Here is a 24,463-nt window from a genome sequence, read left to right as displayed (position 1 = left end):
AGCAGAATTAACCCAACACGTGGCGTCTTGAAGAATAAAAGTGATTCTTTAAAAGCAAATATTTCCTTCTTTAAATGACTTAAAGTGATAAGGTATAATTGCATCTGTGATCAATACTCAGATAAAAGCTTATTGACTTTGTTTTTGAGACTGTTTGACAATTTAGTTCACACGTTAAGGAAAGTGCAAACAGCTAAATATTCCAAGCAGTTAGATACAGTTAATGCACTTATTCACAAAACCATATTAAGATGTATAAACTATTACTGCTGCATACTGAAAACAGAAACGTTTCCACATTATACTGATAAAACAAAGAAAGATTCAAGAAAAAAAATCAATAAACTCACAAATCACTGCCTACCTAAAACAAATTGGTTAGAAGTTACTGAATAAAATGAATCTAGTTATTTTTTCCTCTATTTCATTATTTTTTGTTGTAATAAGATCCTTTCACTGTTTTTACAACATGCAATTATGCTTTATGTTTGATGGAGTAAATAAATAATGGTGTATTTCACTTATTGCTGCTGCAGAAAATACTGTATAAATTGTGAACCAAATGTTTCCTATCTATCTGTTTAAAAGGTGCAACATTATTCTGTTCTTCTGATTAAAAACTCTATTTCAAAGCATTCAAAGTGTATTTTTATAAACACGTTCTCCATCTGCTAAGATGACATTGTTAACAAGAAAAAAAAGGAACAAGAAAACAGCAGATTTTTATGATTATCATTCTGGACTTGTTGGCAATTGTATTAGAAAGTCATTTTCAAGTCCATTAGTAAACCTTTTGCAGATATAATTTTAGCGCAATAAACTCATCCTGACTTTATGTGTGTTTTATGATGCATGACTTTTCTGCTGCACATGTCCAAATGTAATTATCTGTGTGTGTTTGTGTGTGTGTGAGTCACCGTGGAGTGGTACGCTCCCTCCACGGGGACGCCGTTCTTGGTCCACTGGATGTGAGCTGCAGGCTTGGCCCCGCGGGTCACACAGGTCAGGTTGTGTGGACTTCCAGCCATCAGCAGAAGCTCCGGCGTTCCCTCCACCACCGGATCCTCAGGGGGGACTGGAGGACAGACACGCAAATCCATACTCTGACTTTTAACGCAAGGGCACTGAGGTTTAAAGAGCAACTACATCTCCAGTTTTCCTCCCACAGGTCAAAGGAATATCGGTTCTTCAAAATTGTTCTTAAAAAAAAAAGTTCACACTTTAGAAGTAGATTTTTTTTCACCAATCAAAAGCAAAGTGCAGTGTCACCTTCTTCAAAGTCCAGAAGTGCTCTCCACTACTTTCCACAAGAGATTAAAACTTTCTACTTTTAACTGCTTAATTTTATTTAATTTTTTTTATTCAGCTTGTTTTCATAAAATAAATAGGTATAAATAGCACATCATTTCCTGCATATTTTTCTCTTCATTTTTTTAGCATTTCAAGCTGTTGGCATGTCTGTTTTGTCTTTAAAATGATGATAAGATTTATACAAAAAACTGATTACAAATGGTGACAAAAAAAAAAAAACCCTCCTCTCTTTTCCCAGAATCTGAGAGGAAAATAAATCATAACTGCTGTTGAACAAAGACCATTCCAATTACCAGTTTTGATGTGAAATCTACATCTGCACTAAAAAAACAAACAATTTTGCTGCAAAGAATGGAGCAGGAAGTCTACACATTTATCTGTAAATTCTTTTGTGGAAAATCAGTTTAATATTAGTTTAAATTTTAGTTTTTATGATTTTTGTGCTTTAAAAAGGTACTCATTGCAAACTATGAAATTAAATATAAAACGATTATCCCGATCTATATCAGATGATCCGGTTTGAAAGAGTTTACTCCAGTAGTTTTCAGATTGTTTCAGTTGGTAAAAGCCAGTGTTTCAGTTTACTAATGCATATGAACAGTTTTGTTCAAGTTCTTATGAGGCACATATGTTATACAAGCAGGCAACGAGGCACAGCTTGTTTACTATGATAAGCTGCTAGTTAGAGCTGTATCTCTTGTCAGACTGGATGTCTAATATCAACATTAGGAAAAAAAAGATTGTTTTACAGTTCAAAAAGACAAGAGAAAGTCATTTATTAAAGCTCTGGAGTCTTCAGACATATTGTTGGTTTGACAGAGGAACATTTAAAGTCAGAGTGCACGACTGGGTGTCATCTCTTCACTGAACATGATGTGCAGTGACTCACAAAACCCCAAATGCATTCAAATGATTCACAACACGAGTTGGCGTCTTTTTAATAAACATGTTCATGAACCGCGGATGGTATGCAAGCTTCCTCCGAGTTTACGCAGAAGAGAAATTATGATATCATCCAAATCATGTCTAACCAACAGCTTTGTGTGTAAAGGTACTCATTGCAAAGTATGGAATCCAACATAAAAAGGGTTATTTTAAACTATATCAAAAAGTGCAGTTTGAAAGAGTTTATTTCCCTGATATAGTGATGCTGTGGTGAAATACAGGTACCCACTCAATGTAAACAAAGCACTCGGCTGAGTCAAAACCATGTGGTTCTGGTTAAATTAACATTTAACATATTTTAAGCCACTTTGGCCGTTTCTGTAGGTAAACAAATGCATGTGGCAGTTGGCATACAGTCACAAATTTTGCTTACAAACCTTTAATTAAGAACAGCTTTCAAGACTTTGCAGTGAATACCTTAATGATGTATGTCTTTTCTTTCTAATTTTCAGCAGATGACAGCTTGACATTCTCAGATTCTGCACATCTCCAGTTTCTTTGCAATAAAAGCAAATAAACAAAAATCAGAAAAACATGTAACCTAAGCGGTTCACTTACTGAGTACATTGAGCTTGGCTCTCCTGGACCGCAGGGCAGCCTCTGTGGCCTGACACTCATAAAGAGAGTCATCAGACAGCTCCGCATTGGAGATTTCCAAATTGTACTGGCCGGTGTCCAGCGCCCGCAGAATACGATACCTGGGCCAGGCTGCAGGAGTCACACACAGGAGAGGTAATTAGGAAACAGCTAGAAATCATCAGAAAAAATAGGATTATTTAGTTCTTGGAATATCTGCATTTGCAACACTTTTAGTCACGCTTCTCACACAATATTATTATAATTTTTTTGCCCACAGAATACGACCTAAAACAGATGACTAACAGTTTTTGTTAATAATTACTGAAATGAAGAAAGAGACACATTAAATGCTGCTACGACAGTCATGAGTCATCATTATGGCTCTGTGCTCACAAAAAATCTATGTCTGCCATGTCTGAAGATAATGAATGTATTTTAAAATACTGAATGGTGTTTCATGTTGAAACACTGACAATAATGCATTGTGGATGATGAAATATGTTTTTCATTAATTTTATTTAATAAAAATCTGTTTTTCCTGACATCATGATGTGATTTTGTTTTTAAATATACAATGAAAATTATTTCTGCTCTTTAAAATCTCAGTTTTGAAAAGAAAAAAGGTATTTTTTTTATTTATTGCACTGTCTTAGACACCTCATTATAAACCACGTCTCAGAGGAATTTTTTCAAAAGATCTGAACTTTTGATCTGTTCGTTTTTTTCATCAGAATATAAGTAAGACAATAATTTGTAATTTCTTTAGGTGTGCCAAATACTCTCAAGAAAGACATGCAAATTACACTTTAGAGTAATGTTTAGTAAATAAATCTTACAGAAATATAAAAACTTAAAAGATATTCAGAGACCCTAAGTTCTGTGAAAAAGTTGCTCCATTTCCTAATTCTTGTGTGCTTGTTTGCAGGTTTACATTTAGGAACTACAAAGCAAAATTTGACAAAACTTATTAGATATTTAAAAACTTGGCAAATTATCAAACTTTACTAAACAATAATATTTAAAAATAAAACATTTTGTCCTGATGGACGTTGCTGTATAAATGATCTTGTTAGGAAATTGTTTTGTTTGTTGACACTTCATTTATACAGTGACTCATTCCTTTAATTTGATTTAATTTTTATTTTGTATTTACATGAGTTTCAAATACAAAGTGCATGGTTTTAAACAACAGTCTTGATTAAAATTAAGCTTTACATGGTTCGGTTGCCTGATTTGACCCAATAAAAAGACAAAAGAGGCATATTTCCTGTCATGGTTGTAAGTTTTCTTGTTATTTTGTTGCTTGTATTGGTTTCTGATTTAGGGTTTATTTGTATTACTGAATTTTCCAGTAGTTTGTTGCTAGAATATTTGTATTTTTAAGCCTTTTTCCCTAAGCCCTATCGGTATAGAATTTCATACAACTTTGTTGCATCTGTTAATCAGCTCACCTGCCTCTACTCACTAATCCATTCATCCCAGTTTATATATTCTTTGGTTTCTTTGTCATACATATTGTATGTTGTGTTCCTGGTCCTCACTTTGTGTTAATTTCTAATCATCAAAACGCTCTGGATTCATCCTTCCTGCTTGCCTGGACATTTTTGGATTCAGTTTCAGCACACATGGCATTTCTGCTCCCTGAGTGAATCTCCAACCTTTTTTTTTTTAAATAAGTGTTTATCCTGTCAACACTGCCTGGGAAGAGACCCATCCCTTTGGCAAACAAGCAGGACTGTTTGACAGACAGATAACTTCAAACATGCAACAGTCGACTGAGGGGAAGCTCTGTAGGTATTTCTGGAAGACAGGATTGCACAAACACAACATCGTGCATCTCTTATTTATTTGGGGTTTCAGCAGAGGCAGATCTTTGCAAATTATATGAACGCATCTGGTTGTGTACATTTAGCAAAATTGAAGCACAAAAATAGAAAAAAATAAATAAATAAAACTGTAATTGCATCCATTTTGTTTTTAAGATCAAGGAGGAGATGAATCTACAGATCTGTTGTGTACTTTTTAGTCATTGTGAATGACTATTTCTGCCCTGATTTTGTTTTAAATGTGGCAAAAGACCAACAATTGATGTTTTTACAGCATAAAGCATCTGTACAAGCTCTTATGAGATAGATAAATGCTGAATCCCAACTGTATTACATGAATCAGAGGCAGTGAGCAGCAAATGGGACATGCACTTATGTAGAAATGTCAAAGCTTTTTATCATACTATGCTGAGAACATTCGGCGTTTCCTTCAGATGTTTTCAAGATTCCCTTTTGCATTCACTGCAAAGTCTAATGGTGTGTCCTTTACTCAGACATCATAGTGGTAGGTAATGACACTTGCATAAGGACACACTAATATGGAGATAAACATCTGCAGGATTTTTGTACAAACACTGATCAAACACGGTCACAGACAGAAAAATGCCAAATCAATCCCTGTGCAATTTACAAACTGCAGAACGTCAGACAGAGCTGTTCCAATTACAGCCCCCCTCCTGCCCCTTCTTTTCCTCTGTGTTTGAACCCTTGCCTCTCAGACAAAGACATAATCGAGCGTGACGTCCCACTAGGGGGCACTCATTGATCCTCCGTGCCCAATTCTCATATGACATCAAGGATTCAGATGGCAAAGACAGGGGAGGAGGGAGGCAGTTGGGGTGCAGAGAGGAAAAAAAGGAGGGTGGATAAGGGAAGTGGGGGGGGGCAAAAGTATTAGTAGAGATTACATCATCCACTCTAGCACCTTGCAGCATAGCAAACACAGAGGTGAAAGCACCCCAGGGAGAAGGAGAAGGAGGAGGAGGAGGAAGAGAAAGAGGAGGAGGAAGAGCTTGAGGAAGAACAATAAACTGCCACCACTGATTCCTGCAGGTAGTGAGCAGATGAGTGTTTTAGGTTTTCACTGAGCCTCAGACATGCACCTGTGCACTGATTATGTATTAAAATGTTAAAATGTAATTCATTTCATGTCCAAATGCACATCTAAATGATGTTGAACTGTTTTGGTGAATGAATGCACATCTCCTCTGTGTGTGGGGGTGAGCAAACTGCAGGTAGGAATTTACTGCACAATCTGTACGCCTACACTGTCAAAAATATGTAATCATGCAGGGCACGTAGAAGAACAAAAAAAACCTTTAATGCACTGCATATCACACATCTGCAACACTTCATTCTGATCATAACAAATTGATTAAGAACGTCCACCCGTGCTTGATATTGCATCCAAGAGCACAACATAAACAAGAGATCCAGAAGAGACCGTAAGTCAGGGATGAAGGGAAGAATGGCAGCACAGACAGCTGAGCCTAAAAAATGAACAGAAGGTGGTGATGGATGGCTGAAAAGCGAGGAAAAGGAGACAAAGAGGACAACATGTTTATCAAGTGTGCTTTTTGGTGCTTGCAAAAAGGCTACAAGGACAAAAAGAGTGTTACTGACCGATACAGAGCAGAAGGAGGAAAGGATGGGAGAAAGGACAAAGGAGAAGGAGGAGGAGGAGGTCACAAAACGAGAGGGAATCTGGGAAGCAAGTGATGCTAAAGGTGAAGTTGTACAGGTGAAGAAGCCGGGCAAACAAGCAAAAAGACATGCTGACCTTTTGCTGAACTGAGGGTTTAATTGAGCTGAACACAAGATTCACATCTTAAATCAGAATATCACAGTGTGAACATGTTTCTGTTTTATGTGTGTGTGTTTGCTTAATCACATCTTAAAGAACTCATAAAAGTTCATACTGTTTGATCTCTGCTTTCAAACTGCATATTTACTGGTGGTTCCTGACTTCTCTCTTACGAAACAGTAACCATGTTAGGTTTGGAAAGCAGACTCTCTCTGTCTTAAAGATGAGGTTTAAAACCTTCCTTATTTAAAGCTTTCACTTGTTGCAGGTTCAGCTGATCCTGAGTCATCGCTTAACGAAGCATTTAACAGGGCTGCCGCTGCTGGAGACTAGTTGGTGACCCAAACTTGACTCAGTATTGTGAGAAAATAAACAAGCTTTCAGCTGCAGTCTCACTGAATTCAAAGTGAACCATGCAGCTGTACTTTGCACAGCCAGATTTTGAAAATCACAGTTTATTGTTGTTTGAACAGCTTGTAAAACTGTATTCTATGCCATGCACATTATTTCAATGCCCACTCTGTCCACATCATACCCATCTCAGCTTGCTTTGCAGCCTCCCCATGTTTATGATTTAATCTACTGGAGTACACCTTTGAAATGAAAACTGGCAGATTTAGACCAATTTCTTTTAATATTTATTAGATATCATCCGTGTGGTTTTTTTGGACATGTTTTTAACAGGAGAGCTTCTGTGCCGATGTCAAAATGCAGCTCTTGTGTTACTGAGATGGGCTGGAGATGATTGCAGCACAATCCAGATTGGTTCAAGATGCCAGAGATGACTATTTTCAGACATTTGTTGCAGAGATGTTTTAAACATGTTTGAAATTCAAGCAACAATATCCTACGTGATTTAACAAGAAAAACTGAAACACCCTCAGAATTGTTGTGAGATATTCTGGAGACTCCCCTGCAAATGCTGTTCACCAACTAGTCACCAGCAGTCACGACCTATGAAATATTGCCTTTTAAGTTATTTTGCTAAAGGCTGCAAGATAAAACACTGAATTCTGGCGATCTACTATGATGTGATGGTTAGAAATGTCTTCTCTTACTTTAGACTAGAAATGTAAATCTCAGCTCTGACCTTTTAGTTGGGAGTTTGTATGTGCTCCGTGTATCAATGTAGATTTTTCCCCAAAATATTTCAACTTCCTCCCATAATTCTAAAGGGAGGTGATGTTAGTTTACATAAGAATTCTAAATTTCAAATTAAGTGTGAACGTGCAAGATTGTTGGGCTTGTGTGTCCCTGTTTTTCCCTGATGAAGTTGCACAATCTGTCTATTTATCACCTCATAAATGATGGGATACACTCCAGCCAAACAACCTATTAGAGTCTCCTTTCCTGGCATTGCTTACCTACGAACACTGACCAGTGTGACACCTCTGAAATAACAGGACGCTCTCACTCCTGGCTGCCATTCTTGGCACTCTCCTGACCTGCATGTGACGTGAAAAGTCGTGTCAGCCACACTGAATCTTCAGTGTCCAGAGTCTTTACCAGCTCGGGGAGAATGTCACCCAGACACAGCACCTTGTCACTGAGGAGCTTCTTAACTTTCTCTGACGCTCTGCCTCCTCTGACAGAGGATGTGTTGGTGGGACTCAAGACTTCCTCAGAGTGCTCTCTTCACTGCCAAAAGATATCAATCTGAATCAGCAGTTTATCTCACCCTGCTAAATCCAGCCACGGCCAGGACTTACACTCCTTTCTTGAGCTGCCTGACAGTTAAACAGAAAGTTAAAGTTTGGAGTTTGGTGTCACTGCAGCTGCAGACATTTCAGGGTACTATTGCTCAAATTGCTGCTTCAGGAGGCTATCCAGTGATGAGAACATTGACATGTTTAGTGTGTACCATTTTTATTTGAGACTCATTTTAATTAATAGAAGAATCAAGAAAAAAAAAGGCATCGCTGGTGGATTAACAGGTGTATCTATAGCAAAACAGAGACACCACAATAATCCCAGTTAGTATTGGTATTTTAATTAAAAAGATAAAAAAAACAGTTTAGACAATAAAAAGATGTTTTTCTTAAGGTGTGTGGCTGTAATGAATGTGGTTTAAAAAATTAAAAAGAGTTGCACACATGATAAAGCAGACCAAATGTTAAGATAAATCAGAATACAAAATTTACAGATTAAATTCTTGTTTTTGTCATCTGTTGTTAAAAGCAAATGTGGAACGATATTGTTTTTGCTTGTGTCTGTGTGTGTTCATTTGTCTGTATCATTTGCAAAATATTCATGAATAACAAAACAGATTTTTATGAAACTTGCAGAAAAGAATCGTAGGATATACATCTACAACTGATTAGCAGTTACAGCTAATCAATGTTAGCCAACATGAAAATGGATACGACCTACTCAGTTTAACATATATTGAGCTAAAATTTGATGCTGTAGTAGCTGAGAGTTATTCACAGGACATACTTTGAGTGTGACATTTTGCAACATCTTAGAATATTGCATGAGATTGCACATTCTTTCAAAGTTTGACCAAAACGGCTACAACTCCATCATTTCTCAATAAAAGATGATCTTAGCCTAAAACCCCAGCATGAAAGGCAGCTGGCCATATGCATTCCTTCAAGGAATGATAAGCCTTTAATGCAATAGTTTTTTTCATCTTCAAGTATTTTAAACTGCTGATAAATTTTTCAAAAACTGAACGCACAATGGCACCCACAGGCTTAGCTGCTGCTGTTTAAGGACGTTGTGTTAATATTGAATTAGCCAAAGTGGTTTAAAGCATTCCTGCATATATTTGGGAAACAACAGGGAAGTTCTTGTCTTTTTCTTGGCTTCTAATTCTTTCATTTTGCATCTTTGAGTTTACTTTTATCGTTAAAAATAAATCTCGTCACCATCTTGTTGGAGTTTGACCCTTTGACTCTCATTTTCTTTTGCAAGTGACGCTTTACCCACTCTGAAGTGAAGTGTTCTACTGTTGCACTTCCTAGAAGTTATTCAAAGTGTCGGCTTAAAATGTAAATGCAAATGTGTGTCTGGTTTAGTCAGTGAAGTGAGGGATTTTCTCTAATTTAGCATGATACACTGGACTCATTTTTGCTCAGATTGTCACTCACACGCTTCTTGGTATTTAACTCTTCTGTTGCATGCTATGGCATTCATTTTCCTAATGTAAAAGAACCTCTAAACTTTTCAACCATATTAGCTTTTGTCGGGGTTCTTTCAGTCAGAACTGAAGCAAAGCCGTATCTGAGTTATTCCTCCTCCTCGCTTCGCTTTGATCCCTGCAGCTGGGTGAAGCTGATAGTTTCTTTCTCCTCCTAATTCTGGAATTCCTTTCGCTCCTCTCACCTCTAAGACCCTCTCCGATGCCCAGGGCCAGGCCGTCCTTGGTCCACTGTACGATCCCGGTGTAGTTGAAGACCACGCAGGACAGCACCACCCGTTCCCCCAGCACCACGGACTGATCGGCGGGCTCCTGGGAGAAACGCACACACCACACTGCAACAGAAGGACAGAGAGGAAAATCAATTTTAGGTTCCTTTCATTGCAACCTGACCATGAGCTGCCATCTTTTATTATGCTGTATTGAGCTACACAGAGCCTCTCTGGTCTTATTGACTCGTGCTTGTCTATACAGTGGCTGTTGAGATAATTTGTTGGGTGTTTTTATTGAGTATATGCTGGTTTATAGTCCTTTTTTAGTATGGGTTTTTATGATGAGTGTATTCTCAAATGAACCCAATCTAAGAGAAGTTTCTCCAAAAGGAGAGTAAAGTGTTTATGCACATATACATATTCTATATGAGCCGAAGGGAAGGAAACAGAATAATTTAGAGATTTTAGCTTCTACAATCATTTTAATCATTTCAATTTCTGACCAGACTGATTGTGTCTTCTGCAACTGTTTTGTCTCTTTCTTGCACACTTTTCAAGGTTTTCCCTGGACTTCATGAGGCCTAAACATGTGTTGAAGTGTGTGTGTGTGTGTGCGTGCGACTGTGTAAGTCAGCTCTTGTGCTGCAGGAACACCATTGCCAAGACGTGATACAGCTTTCTCATCACACAGTACAAAGGATTTTGCTTACACACACACATATTTCCTGCAGCAAAATAAGCCTTTTGGCAATTGCAGCTCCACTAAAATACACAGATATAAAAAACTACAAGCATAGAACTGGCATCCATTAATGCTCTCATGTAAAAAGAAAAGTGTGAGGTGAGGAGGCGAGGCAGAAAACCGAGGCAGTGTTTTCAGCCGTTTGCATCATCAGGTAAAATTGTTTCATATTCCAGAGAAAGTCTTGCAAGAAAGCGCGTTAATTAAAGTGGAGAGGAAGCCTGGGATGCCTTAGATTACAAATGTACACGCACATGCATGAGCACACACACACATGCTCTGGCACAGCAATCAATCACACCAAATGTATGCATTTTTGCACATTAACACAGACATCCTATTGACTTATGTGTGTGTAGCTGCACATTGAGTCGACCAGTAAGACTGCAGGCATTAAGTTTTTTATGCACACACACACACAGACACACACACTTCTCCAGAGTTGGTGTTTGCCTTCCTGTGGGCTATTCTTTTCTTGGATCATGGTTAAAACAATCCTATTAGTTAATTAAGGCAAAACTGGTTAATAAAGCAAGCCGTGCCTCTCAGGGACAAGTCTCAGTGAGATCCAAGCACAAAGGTGCAAACAACAGGGAGATTTACTGATTTGTCAGGAGGATTACACTTGTCATGTTGTTTGTGTGAAAGACTCCTTTTAATGGAGGGCAGGAATCTTCACACTTCACAGGGAGGGCTTTGATGTTTCTTTATCTTTTATTCTGAATTCTGACTCCAGAGAACAAGTGAACTGACTGCGTGCTGATAACTGTGTCAGTCATTTAAAATTTTAAAGGGAAAAATTCTTGTTTAAAGGATGCAGCTCAGCTCAAATGATAATAAAAGGAATTTTGTGGCACACATAACCTCATTTAATGTAAATTTCCTTTGCAGTGACGTCTATGAGAGTCAGCATTTTGCTTGTGATAACCAGAGTCAGGTTTATTTGGCCAATTCTTTACAAAGAATTTGACTCCCATCTCTCTTTTTGCACATGAACATATAGCACATTTGCAAAAATGAATTACTTATAATACTAAATAAATATCCAGAAGTCCCACTTAAATTTAGTAGAAACCTATTTTTTTGTCACCTCTATAATATTTGTTCTCCCTTGCTGCCAAAAGCATTTGTGTCTGTCTGTTACCAAAATCTCTCATCAGTGGATTCAAATTTACAACCTTAACTTTTCGAACAAAATTCAAAATGGCTGTCACAGCCAACATTAGAAAACAAACTCTTTACTCTCGTTTTAACATATGTTGTGCTAAAATTTTATTCTAAACACATATTTTAAACACATTTTGCAATTTCATATGACAATGCATGTAACTTTATTTTCAAGGTTTGACTAATTCAACTGCAACTCCATCATTTCTTTACAAATGATTTTATTCTAATACTCCAGCATGAAAGGCAGCAGGTGATATGCCTGCCTTCAAGGAATGCTAGCTCTTTAATTCTTAGCAGCAATTACAAGCAAAGCTGCTCATAAAATGTAAGTCGTAAAAGAGAAATCCTTCCAGCAACTTTAAGGAGAGCAAGTGTGTCTTTTTAGTTGTGTGCCTACAGTAAAATCTAATGCTTTTGACCCTAAAATCCTCTTTATTCAGCCATAAAGGCAGTAATCTACTGCAGAAGAAACATTGTCACTAAATACCATCCACTAAGATCTGACATTCTTACAAACTCTGCTTCAAGGTTGAATTGTTTTTTACAAGCAAACTTTCATCATTACTTTTTATAATGTATGTTTATTATACAGCCCACAGCTTAACACAAGATTTTTCCCCTTTCCTAAGGTTCTTTTTTCCAAAGTTCAGTTTATTTATAATTTTCAGTCACACTTTTGTTATTTTTCCAATGTTTCCTTGCGTTTAGTATGTTTTCAGTTTGCTTTGTGTCACTTGCCATTATTTGCTCCAGCTCTCCTGAGCTACCGCTGCCTCCCAGCTGCACTTCATCCCCTCATTAAACTCACCTGCACGCTGTAATCAGCCCTCCCAGCCTACCTACGCTCACAGTTCTCACTCATTCATTGTGCCATTAAGCTGTTTGCTCTCTGGTTCTGCACCTCATTGGGTTTTTCCTTACGGTTTGCTTTTGTGTTTATTTTTGCTACACCATAAGCTTTTTATATTGATTAAAGATTCAGTTTTCTCGGTTATCATCCTCCGTGTCTGCGCCTTGGGTCTTTACCACAGCTACACTCTTGACACCTAAACACATACACATCAATGAGTCCTTAAATGGCTACAACAAAGATGAGATCAAAATATTCAATAGCAAAACAACAAAAAGACATAATAAATCAAAATAGATAATACACTAAACGAGAAAATCCCTAATGCAATCCAGTTTTAAAAAAACACACTAATAAAGTTCCAAGGCTATAATAGAAACGAGGACTTTGTGAATGAATATTCTCCAGTTCATCATAAAATGATGTAATCATAATCAGATTTTCTTGGAGGTTGTGATGAGAGGTAAGTGAAATCAATAAATACAAATAAGACAAAATATTAGACTGTACAGATTTTTTTTTTTAAGGAAATAACCTTTTAAACAAATAAAACATTTGGTGTGAATCCATAACTGCAGCTAAATGTTTCATGAAAATGTACATTAGTCCCACACATAAACTTAGAGGTATTTAAACTAATTGCTCTGCACAGATTAGCTTCAACTCTCGGATGTATGTTTTCAAATAAATTATAAACCATTTGTATTTTTAATCCTTCCAGTGGATAAAGATAATTCCTTTCAGTACAGTGTGTGTTTACAGTTACTTTTCTGGATGAATGACTCAGTTAATGGACAGATGTGAGTTTTTCCTTTAGAGTTTACTGGAACAGATGGACTCAAACCATAAAACTACCCCTACCGTGTGTCACAATTGAGACGAGGTTCTTGAGCTGGAATCCCCTTTTTTCCCCCCTCTTTCTTCAGCCTTACTGCTTCATTTAATGCAAGATTTAAGGCTTTGCTGTTTCTCATTCAGAAAACCTTTTTGCTTTGATTCCTAGCAGACAGGCAGTATTGATCTTATTAGAGATCAGATTCTTGGAGGTCCCTGTATTCCCGCCACACACAGCGCTGTTCAGTTTTCTCCTGACGGTGTCATAAACATTACCATCTGAGAAGGACTTTTATCTTCTTAGAAGTTACTCTGTGGGTTCTTTTGTAAGCTCTTGAACTTTTACACATCTGCCCCTGGGGTAATCTTTGTTAGTCAACTACTCTGGGAGAGGGGAATAATAGTCTTGAATTTTTTATTTTATTTGCGCACAATCTGTCAAAGAGTGGATCGGTGGAGTCTGGGTTTTTTAAGCAAAGAATCAATAATTTTTTTGATGAAGGCACTGAGTGGTCTTTGTTTAGACCAAGATTTTTATCCACAAACATTTGTAACATTTTGGCTTTGATACTAAGTAACATACAAATTTAATATTCTCTAAAAATGAAAAGACTAAATATATAATTTTGGTAATGTTTGAATAATTGGGATTGCCTGGCTTATAACTTGTGTGAATATATGCAATTTTATCTCAATATTTGCTGCCTAAATATACAATATTTGAATATTTTTGTATTAAGGCTTGAAAAGTCAGACTAAAATAAAAGACAAGACAAAACAGTGAAAAGTAAAGCTGTTTTCATTCCCCTTGGAGAAGAAGAAGAAGGAGCTGCTGGGAACTAATATCCTGCTGACATGAGTGATTTACATGTGGGTCATGTTCTGCATGATTTATGCAAAATTAACAGCTATTACAAGTACGGGCCTTCTTCTTCTTCATGTAGAACTCCGCGTAGAACAACACGCTTCCTCCTGGGAACCACCACTGTGTGTTTACTGTGGGTTTCAGGAAGAGAAGTACAGACAAAAAGAAGGAGAAAGGAAGCATTTCTGTCTGTGTGTGTTGTAATATTTGTGTTAATCTGTGTGTGTGTGTTGGTTGTGAGTGTGTGGGTATACGTTTTTGTGAATGTGTGTGGCCTGTCAGCCTGCAGCGGCGACTCAGATAGCAGAGGAGAAAGCCGCACTGACAGAGAACAGAGATGTAATTAACCCTACGGGATACCCACCCTCTTTATCCCCTCCTCCCCACAACTCACACCCACACACACACACTGTTGTCTCTTTACTCTTATCTTTTTCTCCTCCCTGAAGGTGCAATACATTTGCTCTTGGAATTTGGAATTTTCAAGTTATATATTTGGAAAAATCACCCAGAATCCCAACCATATTTGAAATTTCAGCCTGAAAACTTGGAAGTTTCTCACCTGCCCTCAAAATCCATCATAATAGCCCTGAGAATAAAGAGTAAAACCTGCAGGAATAAGCTGCTTATATTTACTTCTACCTCATTATATCAGCCAAATACATGGAACTTTGCTATCTTTTTTTCTGAGCTTCTGCTAAAAATATAGATGGATTTATTGTTTTTGGCTTGCATCATTGCTATTAATAGTTAGCCTGGTCACTGAGCACAATAGTTAGCAAATCCCAGTGGTTTTCCATCTTGCAAAGAGAACAAAGTTCAGTTAGAAATCACAATATTTTTTCCCCAGATCCAAGTTTTAACTTCTGAGGTAAATGTAACACAGCATTATCCAAGGTTGAAACTCCTTCTGTCTTCCAGTTGCTTATCTCATCTTTTAAAGCTTTATAAACCAATTTGTCTTCCTGTTTTTGACAGTCATTTTTGTTAACTTTTAAACTTTGCCTTTAACTATTGGAATCATTTGTGTCTGTCTGTAGCAAAATATATTTGTGAACCACTGGATGGATTTTAATAAAACTCCTGGAAAATTTATATATATGTTCAGTTTTCATCACACTGTGAGTGTCTCTCTTTCAGGCTGCTGTTTTTTCAGCCTCCTCCATGCTCCTCCTCTCCACCTTTCTCTTCACCTTTCCACCCCAGCATCATCACCCTGAGGGATGATGTTCTCTTCCTCTCCCACTCTCATCACATAATGACCCGGTGATACAATAGACACAGCTTCACAACAAAAGCCACAGTGCCTAATCATATCATCTTCTAGAACTCTAATCACTTGTATTCATTTTGGTCTGTTTTCCTTTTCCTCCTCAGGCTGAGCTTTGTGAGACGACCAGTACTGTCATACTGTCCTCATCAATTCACACTTAAGTAGGAAGTTTATGTCTAATTATATTAGATTTAATTCAGTATATTGGTTCATACATTTTATATGAAGAGGAGGATTAATATTCAGACCGTCATTGGACAGAGGAGTTGCGTTAATGTATTTTATGAAGCTAAATTAAGCACTAGAGCTAAACAGAAAATATAAATATGATTTACTAAAAAACATTAAAAACTGACAACACAGTTTAGGCCAAGTTTTGCTGAATGCCCAGTCCAGTTAAGCTATCCCCATCAATTCATAATAATGTGTGAAGAAAACGTTTAACTGTATCAAAATGGTTGCATGTTGCATTATACGTGCAAAAACGCATCAATATTTAGATACGGTCATGCAATGATTTGCAATGTTTCAGGAGAATTAGAATAAAGTTAAAGTGGATATGACTGTGATTGAGAAAACGTATTAGCAAATTGATTCTGACAACACATTTTCCTCCTCCTTTACATGTTGATACTGAAGTTTAGCCCTTCTAAGTCTTCACTGCAGTGAGAGCTTCTTCAGCTTTAGTGTTTTGGGTTTTTTTATATGCAGAGAAATATTTTGGAATTGCATCATATCAGATGTCTTTTTTTGTCAGTAGCCTAAACTTTGCCAACAATATTTACTGCAGAGTTTCTTCTGTTTGCTTTTTAAAAAGCAACATTTGGTTTATAAGAGTTGCAAAATCTGCAATGAAGGAAGTCAAGTTCAGCATCATCTTTCAGAGGATTCTTTTTTTAAAATAATTTGGTTATTAGTTCTCTTAATTATTGTAGTCAGGAAAAGATGTAGCACAGTTTAAGACGTAAAAACTATTTTAGTTTTCTTTTGCATCTTTTCCAAAAACAACCAATAAACACAGAACCTGGCAACTCATATTTAGCTTCTATTTCACAATGATTTACGCACCAATAAATTTAGTTTAAAACATAAAACACTAAAATGCTTTTTGATGTAGCCATGATTTTGCCTAGCAGCAAATCATACATTATAGTTTTATTTTTAACCAACTGGTGCAGCTAATCTGTGATGTAAAATCTTCAATCTTCAAAATCATAGCTTTATTACCTGTATTCTTAAGAAAAATCCAAAAGAAGTGGATTCCTGCTAAGACAAGCTGCTAAATGAATGTATACATACTAGCTTTCTCTCCATGATGACTCAGATGAAACTTGTTTGTAATTACACACAATTTGATAACTATAATTTAATGATTTCTTTCCTCAATTAGTAGCTGTGACTGATTGCAATTACATTTTTTATTTGCTTACTAAACTCTGTTAAATGCAATTTGTTTTTTTCTCTGCAGCACTACATGTAGCTCACGTTTTTGCAAGTGGGTAATAACAAATGTGTAACATCCACAAACAGCATGCTGTATCACGTTGTTGTTGTTGATATTAATGGAGTAAAAAGTTCTCAATCTACAGATAAAAATGTGTTCCCAATCTGCAGACCAACAACTTCCAGATCACATTTGCACCATGGTTTCTCCAACTGTGTCTGCAGCTTGTTTACTGCATGCTAAAAGAAAGCATTGTAAGCTGAAAAATGTGGTTTCCTAAGGATTTTATAAAGGTTAAGGAAGATTAATGTTTGGTTTAAATGAAACACTGACTCAAAAAAAGTAAATGGCCAGCAGTCTCCTTAAAGAAAGTCACGCTCTTTGCTGACCCATCGTCTAGTCTCCCGGTGGGAAGGGATTGCTACTTCTGTTTTTTGCTCCTGATGGGTAAAAGCCATCATTATCACTGCCCCATAATGCTGTGCTGTTCCTTACTGTTTGTCACTACCCTATTAGCTCATTTGTCTTTGCTCTGGGGTGTTATTTTGCAGGTACTTTTGTATTTTTGATGCAGTTCACAATCTTTTGATTGCAGTGAAAAAGCAAAGAAGAAGTTGGCTAAATGCAGCTGTCAAGAATTTATAACAAGCACCAATCAAATTATCATGACTTTGTTTTTCTTTTGTTGACGAATGATGCTGCTCCTGCAAATCCAATTCAAACTCTCTTTGCTTTTTGAAATTCAAGACATTCAAGTCATGACTGATCATTCCTTATTGTTTGTCACTATCCCATTAACTCACTTGTCTTTGCCATGACTACAGAGGTGTTATCTTTCAGGTGACTTCCTATTTTGCAAGCAGTTCACACGTTTTCGGTTAGCTCAAGGATGTGAGAGAAAAAAGACGAAAAGGAAATTGGCAAAGTGCAGCTGTCGGGAATTTATACAGCTTACCTTGGCTGTCTTTTCTTTGTTGTCTTAACAATAATGCCACTGAAAACAACTTTATTACAACAATAGCGACAACATCGACTTCAATCAAGTTTGAACTGGTTTTGTTGGAATTGAAGAGAATTTCTAAAGCAAACTGGCTCAATTTTTTATTTGAAAGACTTTGTCTCGTCATCTTATTAGACCTAAGAATGCAACCTCATCACAGCCAACCTCCAATATGGCTGCTAGGGGCCAGTTTCCTGAAAGCAAACTGAAGCTAAATGAACAGTCAGTTTGTAATGTTTGTAACCCTAAACGGCAGACCTTCAGCCCCTGAAGGACACATCCTTTGACTCCCCACCCCAAATCCTGCCACACAGACCTTCTCCTTGCATTCATGTTGCAGCTCTGCCTCTGGGCTACAGCTCGCTCCCATTTCAGCTATCACTCTCAGGCAGGAGAGGGCATGCTGTGTCTGTGTGGGTACATAGAAGCATTGTCCATGTTTACACGCATGCCTGCGTATGGATCTGCAGCTTTTTGTGCTGCGTATGCCATGTGCATGCCTTTGCCATTTCTAAAAAGGCAGCAAAGGTCAACGAGTGAAGAAAAAAATGGTCTTCGTCTGTGACACAGAATTTAAGCGGAAGAAAGGAAAATGAAGACACCAAATTTCCAGTGCATGTTTGTAATTTTTGTAGTTTACGGATGCACCAAAAACTGAGTTGTGAACAGGAAAAAATACAATTGTAAGGATAACAGCATCTTTAAAGGAAAACAGAAAAAAATGCCTTTTCTCTACACATTTTTCAATTCTGAAAATGTCAATTATAGACAATTCAAATTAATAATATTGACTTCACAACTTTAATCACTTCATTAGCAAATAGGAAATCAATTTTTTTGTAACTTTAAATAGATATCAGAATGCTGCCAACCCACACACAAAGACACAAAAGACATGTCTCTCTCTATTCTTGTAGCCACAATGTTTGTTAAAGTGATAAACAGTGATACTTTTTTTCAAGAGTTGAAACTAAAACAGGACCCAGATTTGTGGAATTTTAAGAAATTATCCTCTTTCAGCTACTTGTGTTCGGATCAGTAACTGAAATAAATGTTGACATAATACCAAGTTAAAGCACAGTATTATTACAAAATGACTAATATAGCAAAATAATTAAAGTATTAGATGTATGCATACAGAAAATCACATTTATGTTTTCAATTCCAAATTAGTGATCAATCAGTCAACTTCAGTGCTGCAGTTTAGGATTATTTATTTTATTTCTGTTGGTAAGAAGTATAATTTCATGCAACCGGAGATGGGTTCAAGATCTTAATAATAAAATTGAAGACTAAATAAGGGATTTGTTTAGAATTTTTGTTTTCAACGATATAGTTTGATGCATTAATCCAACTGTTTTTTCCTAATAAATACATAGATTGATGTTTTTAATTTGGAGCATGACTGTAACTGAACATTTATCTTGTTAGAATGATTATAACTTGTTTTCTTTATAACGTACCCTGCTTTTCATTGATGTTTTCAGTTTTTTAATTGTCATTCATTTGCTTAAATGTTAGTGTACTGCTGACCTTATATAAATATATGATCAACTTAAAACCCACCTGTTTAGAGTTGCTTATGGCTAAATTAGGGTTAGAGTGCGGGTTTTTGATGTTTGTCTCTTTCTTACTGTTTATTCATTGTCACATGCTGTTTTTATTTTGTTTTTTAATTATGTAAAGCACCTTGAAATGCCTTGCTGCTGAAATGTGCTATACAAATAAAATTTGATTGATTGATTGATAAATGTTTATGTTTTTATGGAATGTACACTGAACCTTGAAAGCAATTTTCAAAATTTGTCTTTGAGATGCACATCATCAACTTTTTTGCACATATTTACACAAGAACAGTTTTTTAGTTTGTACGTCTGATGCGGCATCAGAAGGAAATGATGAAAAAAATAAAATAAAAGGGATGCTGGCATGAAATAATGTCACTGAATGACAGCAGAGACAGGAAAGATGAATTATTGAAGGCAGATCAGATACAGAACATGAACGTGCAGAGAAAGTTTAAACTCATGTTTCCATCATGTCAGATTTGTTTCATTTTGAATATTTTGTCTTTACTTATCTCACTACAGCCATGCATTTATGATCCAGCTTATAATGTGTTCAAGTATATAAAAGGTTGTGAAGAGTTTTTGGGTTTTTTTGCATTGCAAAGCTTTGTGTTCCTGCAGTCATTCACCAACAAAAGGTCGGTATCCAACAATTTGTTTGTTTCTGATTGGCCATGAGGGGCAGCTGCATACTCCCTGCAGAGTCAGGCTCACTGCTGGCTGGTTTTGTTGATGTTTTTAGAGATGTAATTTATGCAACATGTAACTGACAGAGACGTACATAAGATCAGAGTTAGACTGAGTGAGACTGACACAGAAGGACATCCACAAAGATTGTCAAGGTGTGTCACAGCTCACTTGATGTTTGTTGTAAACAGAAGCTCCGTGATTTCCCAGTGACCCCTCCACCACCCAACGCTGCTTTTATTTCCTTTCACAAACACTTCCAGCAGCAAAGAAGGAGCGGCATGACGCCGACCGCAGAGCAGATGCTGAACAAACCAGGCAGTTATTGGAAATTACACGCACACACCGAGGAGAAGTTACCACCATGTGGATGCAGAAACACACAGACAATATAAAATGTCATGCATACAAGAGTCACAAACACACACATTTAAAAAAACTGCAGAAATCAGTTTATCAAACTACAAGAACACACTCAAAGTACTTTCTGTACAAACATCCAAACATAGATCATCACACTTTAAAAATTTACACCATGGAGATATACAGAGCTACAGTTCATACATACTTTTATTTGCATATTTACTTAAAAACCTAGTATTCCTAGAAGGAATACATACTACCACTGCTCTCATGCCAGAGTTTAAATGAAAATCATCAAATGCTAAGAAAGGAAGAAGTTATAGCAGTTTTGGTCAAACCTTAAAAATAATGTTATGTGCAATCTCATGCAATGTTGCATTAACAACTCAGCTAGTACCACAGCAAATTTTAGTTGTAAAATTGACTATATTTTGAAAATTTTGAGTTTTTTAAAGTCAGTTGGCTGTGGTGGCCATCTTGAATTAGCTTGTATCCCGGAGTTAATGAGTTGTAGAGGTACATCAGATGATTATTTCTTGAAGGTTGTGTTAAAATCTGTCCAGTGGTTGATGAGATGCTTGGCGAACAGACAGAGTTGACTTCAAATTTAAACAACAATCTTGTCCAATCTGTTAGGGCTTGGAATATGTGATAGGGATCAATCTCAGCTTCTGCCACACCAATTTTTTTATTAAATTACTGTAAAACTGACTGAGTTATAGCTATTTATCCTTTAAAGGTCAGTTGGCTGTGGCAACCATCTTGAATTGGGTTGATTTAAAAAGTTATGAGCTACAAGTTCTCTACAAGTTTTGGTCACCTAATTTTCCTTTAACTTTTCTTTTTAAATTAGAAATTAAGAAAAAACAGTCGTTCTTTTTCTTATAGCCTTTAAATGTAATTTTTTAATGATGGGTGTAGAAAACCACAATTATAAAAACTAATGAAAGATCTTTTTACAGCTTACCTGAGAGCTCAAGTCTTTCTGCATAACCCCTCCCCGATTCCTCATAAAATGGTTCAAAACAGCTTTATTGATTTTGCACTAAATTCTGAAGAATAATTTTAACTTGTATGACCTTTTGTGATTACTTTATTTAATTTATGAATGAAACTAAAATTTTAATAATGCATACATATGATGTTATGTTGGAGAGAGGGGCTTAACATGCCAATAAATTGTAAACTACTGTATTTACATGTTCTTTACATTTATTGTAGGAATAAAAATTGTATTACATGAAACCTAAAAAAACAAAAAAACCTGCATCATATGAAAAATATGACTCTGCCAGCAGGTCGTGATCCGTGTGACAGCAGCACCCGCAAATCATTTTTAGTAAACTGGCTCCTTGTTGTTTTCCCACACTCTCATGCACACAAATCCACCCACACACACACACACACATATACACACACACACAATCCAGCATGCATACAGAATGGTGTCATAGTTGTGCTGAAGTTCAGTTTAGTCGAAGAGACTTTGGTCTAATCATCACAGTGCTGCAACCAACCTGATTATACCGCGGTGCACTTCAAACAACTCAGTCGTGTTGCTTTGACTCTTTTTCCGGAAAACAGGATAGATGCACACACTCACACACACACACAACCCTGCATAGGCTCAAAAACAGACACACTGGCAGCAACCCCTGCCCTGTCTTCCTATCTCTCTTTCCCTACAGCTCCCTCTCAGTGTCTTTAATTGACTTCTGCTTTCTTACATTTCATTTCATCCCTTTTTTCAGTTTTATTTCCCCCTTCAAATATTTATCCATATCCCTTTCTCTGATTTCTTTCCATCTGGTCGTGGTGATGTTTAATTCACCTCTTCATTTGGAGGAGGGGGCGGCCGCTGCTGTGCGCTGTTAATTGGTTTTTAAGAGCAGTAAGTACACACAAACATATGCATGCTCACACACACACCCTTCTCTCTTTGCACTGTTAGAGCACACTGTACACGCCTGCTTGCATTAGCATCACCAAATGAGCACAGATTGAAAAAGTATGTGAGAGGAGGGCAAGTCTCGATGTGTGTGTGTGTGTGTATGTATATTTTTAATGCCTGTAACAGTGTATGAATGTGCAAGCCAGTGTTGTAAATGTTACATTTGATGAGAATTAGACCAAGTGCATGTGTGTGTGTTCCGGCATTTTTATTTTTTATGAGGACCCACTTGAGACCTTGCAAATAAGGACATAAGAAGTGTGAGGACATTTTGGCCAGCCCTCACTTCAAGACTTTTTAAGAGTTTAGACATTGTTAGTGTGTGTTTTTGTGTGATTTTATGCCAATAGTTGTTACATCAGAACTATAATTAGGACATAAGTTTTTAACGTTCAATGATTTATAAATTTATGAAGGGAAATAAGACTGTCCAGCTTTAACCATTTTTATTTCCAAGGCAGATTAATCTCCTGCTGCCATGAAATGTGGGTGATAATGCAATTGCATGTCTAATCAACTGTAGTTAACACAAAAATGGCTGCTTTTCAAGAAGTGGCCTTGTGCCCATCTGCAAAAAACAGATAAAAGTTTGTTTTGTGACAGTTTTATAAATGTTTTGAAATGGTCTGAGGACTCCATGTAGACATATCTGATACAATTTGCTTATAAGAAATTCAAATGCCTCTTTTTCTCAATTGTCAAGCTCAAGTATACATTCAAGTGTACTTATATGGTAGCAATTTTTTTTTTACATTCATGTGCAACCAAAAAACTTCATACAAAAATTAACAGAGGCCCTTTTTGACAATATATTTTGTTTCCTTACCAATTTCTTTTTTCAGCACAGTTTAGCAGTTAAAGAGAGAAGCAACTATTGCTATGAGACTAAGATAAGGTCCACATAGAGACAAACAACCTTTTACACTCTCACTCACACCTAGGGACAATTTAGAGTTACCATTTAACCTAACATGTATGTTTTTTGGTCTGTGGGAGAAAACCAGAGTACCCGGAGTAAACCCATGCGTGCACAAGGAGAAAATGTAAACTCCACCCAGAAAGGGTGATACGATCCTGCAACCTTCTTTGGTGGTTAATGTGTTCTGAAACTAAACATTTGTAAACAAGCTGAAATGACTGAAAGTAGGTCAAAGGTTCAAATTATAGGAACATTTATTTACCTACACAAATCTTGGCCAGCCTAATGTGACCTACATTGTGACTAAAGCGTTCATGTTACATTAATGTGGGCCCCCATTTCAGAACTGCATATCTGTGAAAATCTTTGATTCAGTTCAAGATAACCTTTTTAATGTTTGATTTCTTGATTTCTTTGAGTACCTTTTACTTTAAGTTCTTACTTACCATGCCATTTAATATAAAACAGGAATTATTTTTGTCTTGTTTGGTCAGTGAATCAAACAAATGCTGAAATGACACCATTGATAGCAGAATGATGTGTATTTTTCTCTTTAAATGAAGAATTTTCAAGGAAAAAAAACATGTATATACTTAATTAGTTTAATGTCAAATGTGTGTGTCAATAAAGAGAACTTTTAAAAGCGCTTCACTGTTCACAAACAAATAAATGACTATAAGTCTGCGTGCAAGAGTGTACTTTGTGTATTCCCAGACTGTGCTGCAACCACATCGTTAGTCACATCCTCCGTCTGTAACCTGGGTAGCAGATCAGAGAAATGGAATCAAGTCAGGAGCAGATTAGTCATTATCCAAATAACGACCTCGCTGAAGCAATGGCTGTGTGATTTCCTCTTCAATAAGAATCAGTGATGTGAACTCCACTGAGGCAGAGAAGATGAGATTCTGCTGTGAAGTGAATCGGCGAAGAGAGAAGTAACCTTGTCGTAGCTCCGTGAGCAAAGGGACAGAAAATACT

At 36.8% G+C, this 24,463-nt stretch overlaps 1 protein-coding gene across 2 annotated transcripts in view; it reads right to left on the bottom strand.

Moving 5' to 3' along the window:
• The window catches only part of kirrel1b (kirre like nephrin family adhesion molecule 1b), an 82,548-nt gene that overhangs the window by 22,546 nt on the left and 35,539 nt on the right, over window positions 1-24,463 (bottom strand). For both annotated transcript variants that reach the window (XM_017411066.2, XM_017411067.2), the window contains exons 2-4: window positions 9,793-9,942; window positions 2,815-2,964; window positions 918-1,075 (exon numbers count right to left, since the gene is read on the bottom strand). In XM_017411066.2, coding sequence (XP_017266555.1) covers window positions 918-1,075; window positions 2,815-2,964; window positions 9,793-9,942 — 458 coding nt within the window. The remainder of the gene's footprint in view (window positions 1-917; window positions 1,076-2,814; window positions 2,965-9,792; window positions 9,943-24,463) is intronic.

This window comes from Kryptolebias marmoratus, linkage group LG20, assembly GCF_001649575.2.
Source record: "Kryptolebias marmoratus isolate JLee-2015 linkage group LG20, ASM164957v2, whole genome shotgun sequence".
Taxonomy (NCBI): domain Eukaryota; kingdom Metazoa; phylum Chordata; class Actinopteri; order Cyprinodontiformes; family Rivulidae; genus Kryptolebias; species Kryptolebias marmoratus.
Note: the sequence above shows the minus strand (reverse complement) of the source record. Positions and strands in the feature narration are given on the sequence as shown.